At 48.0% G+C, this 9,057-nt stretch overlaps 1 protein-coding gene across 1 annotated transcript; it reads right to left on the bottom strand.

The window, feature by feature from the left end:
- Window positions 1-650: 650 nt before the first annotated feature.
- LOC133906978 (xyloglucan galactosyltransferase KATAMARI1 homolog) lies at window positions 651-3,161 on the bottom strand. Its single transcript, XM_062348948.1, has one exon. The coding sequence runs from the start codon at window positions 2,720-2,722 to the stop codon at window positions 872-874; it is 1,851 nt and encodes a 616-aa protein (XP_062204932.1). The 5' UTR covers window positions 2,723-3,161; the 3' UTR covers window positions 651-871.
- Between the last annotated feature and the right edge of the window lie 5,896 nt (window positions 3,162-9,057).

The raw sequence follows: 9,057 nt of genomic DNA, 5'->3' as shown, positions 1-9,057 counted from the left end.
ATTAAATCAAAACCGAGAGCTCTTCACGGAGACTCACTCAGAGTATCCGGAATATTTGTACTATCCGGAGTATCCGGGCCATCCCGGAGACTCCGGGCACAGAAATAAAGCCTAACCGAGAGCTCTTCTCAAAGTCTCACTCGGAGACTCCGGAACACCTACAGAGTCCGGAGTTTCTGGACCAACCCGGAGACTCCAGAACCAGACAAAACTGCCCTTTGATTCCGGTGTTCGTGAGTGATGGTGTCTCTCAAAAATTGGTTTTCATAAAGTATTTTGAGCACTGAGACACTACTAAAACTACAAAAAGCATCCCTCTTAATAGTACGACATTCCTAAGACTCAAAATTCAAATTAAAAATATAGTTAGAATCTAAGAGTCTCTTCATGTCACTTCTTCTTTCTTTTTGAGGGGCATGAACATCTTTTATCCTTTTTCAACGGAACTAAAACCTGTTCATACACTTGATAAAACCATTAGTCTTTTAATCATTTGTTATCAATTATCCAAAAAACCACAAAAAGCCTAGATGCACTTTCAATAACGATGATGCAAGGGCACGGATCTCTAACTTGCTCCACGCTCACTATACGCACGCTGATATGTGGGCCCAGAGCTATATGTCAGTGAGCGCGTGTTAAATGAGAGGATCTCGATCCATGATATAATTGAACTTTTCTCATGCTTTGTAAGTTGTAACAATATTAACACCCCGTGTGGAATGCATGAATTTTGCAAAAACCGCTAAATACCCGTACGAATCCTGAAATTTTCCTATGTTCCAGACGGCCCTAAATTCTTGATGAAACAATGTTATTCATAATTGTGCAACAATTACGAACTAGTAATTGCATTCGAAAAATACACGAGCTAATTGAATGCAAACAGGGCATCCCATTCGTGAGAGTCCTCAGCCTTCTGCCCTTCTCCCAACAGTGGATACTTCCAGCTATACATCTCCAGCTTCTCGTCCTCCGCACGGCCTTCCACGATGTCGCTCCTCAGCTTCGCCACCTTGTCGATGACGGCCGCCACCGCGACGTCGAACGCGTCACTTACCGTCGTCTCGAGCCTCGACGACGCGTCGCTGTATGTCACCGTTGGGATGAGGCCCACGACGGTATTCCTCATCCTCTCCACCGCATCCGGTGGTATCCGCCGCAGCCGCTCCTCCACGCTCGCGTTCTTGCGCACGTCCGCCTCGGGGATGTACACCGAGTACTCGGTGTGGTTCTTGGGCAGATGCCAGGTGTACTGCACGTACGCCGTGCCGGGGTGGAAGAACACCGGTATGCAGCCGGCGAGCACGGCGTCGAATGTCGACCTGGTTGTGGACGTGCTGCCCCGCGGAAGGAGGCAGAACGTTGAGCTCTGGAAGAGCTTCATGACGCTGGTTGGAGACTCGGACTTGTTACTGGAACCCTTGCTGCACTCCACGAGCGAGCAGGCGGGCGACGCTGTGCACTGCTCGGCGAGGTGGCCGAATATAGACTCTGCATCACCGGGGCGCGGCGCGCCGGCGAAAGAGAATAGGTACGGGCGGTGCCGCCCGCGCATCCGGTCCTGCCAGACGAAGAGGTCCTCGTCGCACGCAGGGTGGAACGCGGTCGGGTACGGGATAGCGGCGTCGTTGAGGTGCCATGGGCTGGCCTCCACAACGAGCGCGGTCATGTTCCTGATGGCAGGGAGGCCGAATAGCTTGCTCCCCCACTCGGCGTCGCCGTCGGCCAGCCGCCGGAAGTCCCACGTGGTGCGGCCGGCGACGAAGAAGTGGTCGCGGCCGCCCATGGCGCGCCACTCGGGCCGCGCGGTGAGCAGGTCCGCCAGCTCCAGCGCCAGGGCGTCCCGCGTGGAGACGTTGTACCCCCAGAGGTGCCGCGCGACGTCGAGGCCGGCGTAGAACGGCACGAAGACGGCGGCTGCGAGGGAGGGATCGTCTGTAAGGCACTCGTACCGCCTGATCCGGTCGTGGAGGATGACGTCCAGCGCGTGCTGGTCGGTGTCGTACCAGCCGGTCTCCTGGAACTCGCCCTCGTCGCCGCTGCGGAGCTGCGGGCCGAAGCCGCCGTTGGCCGTGTACCCGCACATGTCCGTCCACGGCGAGAGCGTCCCGCAGCTCCGGACCATGTCCGCGTTGAAGCGAGGAGGCAGCTCCTGCACGTAGATGTACCGCCCGCCACACAGGTCGCGCCCCCTGCCGTCCACCGCCGCCAGCGCGCGGGCGAAGGCGTGGCCACTGTGCTGGTCACCGTGAGGAGCCGGGGGCGAGTCCTCCGATACTGTCCTGTCACCATTGTCAGACTCAGAAACCCCGATGGAAGAGCCGGACGACTTGTCGCCGGCGCCCGACGACACCGACGCCGAAGTCTTGGACAACTCCTTCTCGCCGTTGCCTGCCAAAACCCTCTCGTCGCCGGCTTCCGGTGCCGAAGGGGAACGGTGAGAGATCGACAGTTCGCCGCGAGCGATTGGAACTATCTTCCGAGATTTAGGCACCCCCTCGACGCGCACCACGCCCCCGGCGAGGCCGGAGTCGTAGCAGTGGCGCGCAAGCATGGATACAGTGGCGGCGAGCACGAGGAGGAAGCAGAGGCGGGAGCAGCGGCGCTGCGCCTTGTCGAACTTGCCCTGCTTGTCCTCCTCCTCCACCAGCCGCAGGCCGCCGCCGTCGCCCGCCGGCGCCGACAGGGGCAGCTCAGCCGCCGCGTGGTGCCGCTTCATGCCGTGCGCGCGCGCGGGCCGCGACGAGCTAGGTGGCACGGCGGGGAGCCGGGGAGTACCGGCTGGTCACTAGAAGCGCGAGGGATCCGAGGCGGCGAGGTCATCAAAAGCCGAGCGTCCGCATCGGGCGAATCAAACCGCTGCTGCTAGAGGTAGACCTGCTCTCATTGTCACTGACACGGAAACTGCGGGCATCTCAAGCGGATTTGTTTATGCAGCTCTCCGTTAGGACTAACCAGATCAAAGCTAATTATCTACTAGGATTCTAGTGCGACGAACCTGGCTGGCTGCCTGGGGATGCAAACCAGAATGCTTAAGCTAAGCGGCCATCCACGTGTGCGTGTCAGTAGGTTAATCCAAAGTCAGCTCGCCGGCCGTGGCAAAGAAGCATCCAGGCGCGCAGTCTGTGCAGTCAGGGAATCGATGGCTCGACTGAATTGACCAGGCGCCGTTAAGATCAATGCCGCAGCCCGGAAACACATGGTATTGCTGAGCGCCGACATCTCTCACATTTTTTTCCCTTTCGGGAATCTGCCGATTTGTTTGCAGCTGAACACCAAAAGCCAATTACCCAGCTCCAAGTTCCACAAATGAGTTTCGACTAGAAAACCGCCCGCCGCAGAGTAATTCGAAGGAATTTGGTATAAATCAGTCAATTTTTCAATTTTTTTTGAATTTTGAATTTGAATTTGGTCTGGTCGATTTATGAATGCGATGTGGACTGAATCGTTCGGTAAACGGTTACTGATGGTAAATTGAACCCTATCCTGCTCTTATCAGCTGCATTTTAGTGCTCTCGCTTCAATGACATAGCGCAGTCGACAACCATGGCCTCGGTGACACGCGAGTGAAGCTGTGAAGAGTGGTGGCTAGGGGTGAAAAACGGATTAGATACGAACCGAATAGTCCACTTTTCACGTTACTATTAATATTTTTTTAATATAAATATGAATATCTTTGAATGTGAATACGAATCGGATAGTTCGAATTCGAATCCGTATTCGAATATCTACTTGATCGGGTTGTATGCAAATATCCTACACCTTTAACAACAAGAATTTGTATTTTGGTGCGCAAAAAATTCGTTCACATTTGGAATTACTGGAATTACCGAATTTTTAGAAATCTCATTCGAAATTCATGTCAGAAATTTAAATTTTTAGTCAAATTTGATCAAATTTTTATCAAATTTGACTTAAATTTGTTCTATTTTGATTGGTCCAAAATATATAAATTTCATTCACCGCTGAAATTTCTAAAACATTAGTAAAATTTTGTTTACTGGTTGGCGGATATGGATATTACTCATTTTTACATTTTAATTCAAAGCAATTCGGATAGCAGGTCGGTTGAGTTTGGGTGAGGAGAGAGAGGGAGCTGGTGAGGGGGGGGGGGAGGGATGTGGGATAAAAAATAATCCTGACATGCAGGTCCCATCTAAACTTTGGGCACTATAATAGTTGGCTTGTTTGAGAGGCAGTCTATTGTACAGTCTACAGGTAACGTGAACAATATTATATCTAGCATCCTAGCTAGGTATGGGTTGGTAGAAAATAAAATTTGATTTCCAAACTTTAAACATATTTTCTCTCAAACAGAATTCTGTTTCTGAAACATGGAGTTGTTTAAAAATAATGCAACTGAGATCACATACGGATATATTTTTCTTAATTTTAATTTTTCAAACATTCAACATTAAATAAGATCCAAGGCTAGGGAGCAGATAGATGCGAGGAGTCAGTGTCACGTGTTCATGGAGGAACGTCTAGACTCAAGTGCTCGTGCGCGCTGAGACGCATCCGGACTCAAGAGCCCGGTCACTTGAGCGCGTATAGATCCACCATGTAGAGGGCGTATGGTGGCACCTCTAGAAGAGCGGTGAAGTGCCCCGGCAAGATGCTTACACTCTTGGAGGATAAGATTCACTTTGGGTGTAAGCAGGGGGCCACCCAGGGGTAGTGCATGTGAGTTGCACCGAGAGGGGCAACGCCCAAATGACGGTGTGCGACGGTGCCTAGGATAGACGCCTTGAGGCAATAGGACCATGCACATCTTCTTCTGTGAGGCAGGTTGAACTTGCTTTTCTTGGTAGGGATGTAGCGGTTGCGAGAAACAGTGATGTTCTAATAGAGAGGTGAATTAGGATACTTAGAAATTAATGGTTTTAAAAACTTTACATGATAAAACTATCCCAATTTCTATCTAAATATGTTCTAAGTTTATCTAGTGTGTCTACTCTACCTCTCAAGAGGATTAGAACCTACTCTAACAAGGTAGATTACAAGTATATAATACGGAAACGTAAATAAAGTAAAAAGACAAACTCAGCACAAGAGATTTTTATCCCGTATAGTATTGGTAGCACACAAGCCACCAGTAGTCCATGTTAGAGCTCCACAAAAGATATGCTCCCAGTCGTCAAGTCTATTTCGGTCACAGCTCTTGAAATACCAAGTCACTAAGACAATACCTCGAGCACGATCAGGCACCAAGGCGAGGTCTCACCATTAACCTCTCTTCCGATCACTTATGTGTCGTCTTCACTTTGGAGCTTTAGTCATAAAGACAAGAGCATCCGCATTCTCACACAATCTTCTTGCCCACCGCTCCACACTAAGTCGGAGGTTCAACAAGTTACCGGCAAGTCATCAAAACTCTAGGACATTGGCTTACCTCTTGGTACACGGTTGGATCACTCCTTGATCCACTTTCTAGGTTGCATCAACTAGTAACACTTCTCTCTAGGTCTATAAGCACTAATCACTCTCTAATATTGTGCTTAATCGTCTTAGATGAACATTTTAAGCACTTAGATGTTTTGGATGTCTTCTCAAGTGTGTATGAGGTTCTCTGGACTACAACACCTTCAAATGACCGAGTAGGTGGATACTTATAGCCTTAAACTCGCCAACTAGTCATTGCTCAAACAGCTCAACTTTATTGTGAGCACCGAATGGCCCATTGACAACAGTAGTACAATTATCGGACCATCCGGTGTGTACATCAGTGGATACTGGTCATTTGAACTCCACTCAGATACATTCTGAACACCGGATTGTCCAGTGTATCCTTCACTTCCATTACTGTACTATCTGGTGTGTTTTCTTGCGCCAAGTCGAGCCACTTCTTCTCTGTGCAATTAGTCCGATATGTAAACATTCTGGTCATCGGACCTTCCGATGTGTTAACCTTCATCTGCATTGAAATCTTCCTGGAAAACACTTTCCGGTGTTGGCTTCTTCATCACCAGACTATCTGGTGTGTTAAAATCTTTTCTTCTCTTATTTGCACAATTTCTGTTAATTGTTCTGGTATAGGCATCTGGTGTGTCGTACTCTAATCATCGAACCATCTGGTGAGGTCTTCATTTTTCTCTTCTGAGTGAAAACTGAAAGTGCATCTAAGCCCCCTAACTGGGTTTTAGCTAATTGATGACAAAACGATTAAGGGACTAATGAGTTTATTGAAGCTATGAACATGTTTTAGTTCCATTGGTGAAGTTATACGACGTTGGCGTCACTCAAAAAGAAAAGAGAAGTGGTCTGTAGTACTCAATAGGATTTTATTTTATTTTATTTTTTAAATTGAGTTTAGAAAAGCCGTACTATCAATAGGGATGCAATTGATAGTTTTGATGGTGTCTCGGTGCTCAAAGTAACCTCTTAGAACCAAAAGTTGAGAGACACATTCAACCACGGACACCGGAAAATATGCTAAGTTGTTCTGAGTCCGGAGTCTCTGGTATACACCGGATACTCAGGTACCTGGTGTTTTTGGTTGGAGTCTCCGAGTGAAACTCTGTCAGAGAGTCTCGATCTCGATTTATTTTTAAAGTGTCAGAGTCTCCGGGGTACACCGGATACTCCGGTATCTGGAGAGGTCGGAGACTCTGGCAAGTCTCCGAGACTATTTTCTGTATGGCGTTTAAGTGCCACACGGAGTCTCCGGTATACACCGGATACTCTGGGTCAGTTCAACAGAACTGTAACGGCTAGTTCTGACACTGTTCTGGGCTCGATTTTGAAGTTCCGCCCAGAGTCTTCGGTGTACACCGGATGCTCCAGATTAAGTCAACCAAAACAGTAATGACTAGTTTTAAGGGAAAGCTATAAATACTCCCTCACCTCTTTGCATTGAATGTTTTTAGCTGTTGCTGCTGAGCTACTTCTTGACAAAGCCTCCCAAAGCATTCAAGAGCCCCTCCAAACCTCTCTAGTGCTTGGATTATTGCAAGATTTGAGAGTTAGGGTTTGGAAGAGAGATTTGAGTTAGTGAGCCAAAATCCAATCTTTGAGTATTGAGTTCGTCGTCAAGCTTTCATTTGTGATCTTTTTCTCTTAGAGCCTCGTGCTCCTAGATGGCAAGGTGTCGCCCGTAGAGCACCCAAGGATTGTGGAGTGCCACAGGAAGTTTGTAATCACCCGTTGACTTGAGTAAGAACACCTAACTTGATCTTTGTGGTCGCTAGGAGATGATAGGGTTGAAAAAGACCTGACTTTTTGTGAGCTCCTCAACGGAGATGTAGGCACTTCTTAGTGAGGTGGCCGAACTTCGGGATAAATCCTTTGTCTCCTTTACTTTCTTGCAAGTTTTACTTGTTCTTGTTGTTTTTGGGGATTTTCCCAAATCCTTTTGTTTGTGAGTGTTCTACTTTAGGGTGTTGTTGATAAGGTCATCATACATCTATTAGAACATGTGGTAACACTTAGACTCTAGTAGACTTGCTTAGATTCATTTCAATTTCGCACACCTCTATAGGCCGGATAAGACCGGATACTCCGGACACCAGAGTATCCGGACTTGACCAGAGAGTCTTAATCCGCTGCTAAGTTTTAAATTTCAGATACGCCTATTCACCCCCCTCTAGGCGACATCAAGTACATTCAAAAACACTCTAGTATGTATGGTCTTCTGAGCATCAGACTATCCGGTGAATATAACACATATGGGAGGAATACTCCTAAGTATACAAAGTCCTGAGCACCAGATCATTCGGTGTAGTTATTTTTCCTGAGACTTGTCTAATTCAGTTCAAACTTTATCCCGACTTCGGTGGCTTCTTCATGTATTGTGTCCATGAGACCTACTAGCATATATTCTTGACAGACATGTTAGTCCAATAACTATGTTATCATTAATCAATAAAATCATAATTATAGCCTAATAGGGTTATTCTCGCTATAACTATGAGGAGTTAACAACGTTCCCACATTGTGGGGATGACGCCAATGTTGTTGTAAACAAACATGGATAGGTGCAATCACTTAATTAAGACTCGGGTTGAGACACATCATGGAGCTAAGTAAACACAAGTGAGGGATGTCCGGTCATTTTACAGGCCTCGTGTCCAAGGTTCTAAGTAAGACACAAGATGTATATTGGTTCGGGGCTGGCAAACACCTTACATCCAGTCGGTGAACACCCCCCGGGTCTCCGTGATGGGAGAGCCCTCTGGGGGTTGTCTTTGCGAATGTGTGTTGTATAATGAATGAAATAAATTGAGTTTCCCTTATGAGAGGGTTACATGGGGTATATCTAGGCCATGGACATGGCCATGTACAGAAGACGGTCTCACCCTTGGGTCAATGAGTTAACCAAGGGTTGACTAAGGGTGAAATAGTCTAGTATAACAAATACAATGTCATGGTCATTTGCTTGCTTCACTTTTTCAAGTTCACCTATATGTGGGCCTAGTATCGCTTGGACGACTTTCTTTTGAGGTCTTTGAATGCCCCCAGAGGGTTGAATCCTCCTGGTCTTTGGACACTCGAGAGGCTTGGATCCTTTGGGTCTTCGAGGATCCTCCTTTTAAGTTCCCCGGGTGACATGCCTTCTTGCCCTCAGGTCTTTCGTGTATCTAAGTTTTATTTCACGTATGTCGGAGGATTAACTCCTGTTGCAGGGATCCCGAGAGACCCCTTTTTAGATATTCGGCCGGGGGGATGATCCTGAATAAGTTCGTCGGAGAAATGAATGAGAGTAAGTGCAACGGTCGGTGGTGGGGGTGATCGACCTAGTGCAAAAAGAAGTAAATGTACCAGAATTTAGACAGGTTCGGGCCGCACGGGGGCGTAATACCCTACTCCTGTATGGATGCAATAACTGTCCTGAGGAAGTACCTCAAGGACGTTGCTGGTTACAAGAATATTGGCCTAACTAAGAGCTTGAGGCTCCTTGTTCTTCGGCAAGGATTGTCCCTTGTGCCTTGTGTTCGTCTATGGTTCGGTTCTTGATGCTTGGGTGCTTACGGTCTCTTGTTGGATTGTCCCTCTTCTCTTATGTGTTGCCGGCTCTTTTAAGTACTCGCCGGCTACGACATGCCCCGAACGGGAAGG

Source organism: Phragmites australis, chromosome 24 (assembly GCF_958298935.1).
Source record: "Phragmites australis chromosome 24, lpPhrAust1.1, whole genome shotgun sequence".
Taxonomy (NCBI): domain Eukaryota; kingdom Viridiplantae; phylum Streptophyta; class Magnoliopsida; order Poales; family Poaceae; genus Phragmites; species Phragmites australis.
Note: the sequence above shows the minus strand (reverse complement) of the source record. Positions and strands in the feature narration are given on the sequence as shown.

What these genes read in the sequence shown, in the direction of transcription:
- LOC133906978 (XM_062348948.1), bottom strand. Translation starts at nt 2,722, where the DNA reads ATGAAGCGGCACCACGCGGCGGCTGAGCTGCCCCTGTCGGCGCCGGCG.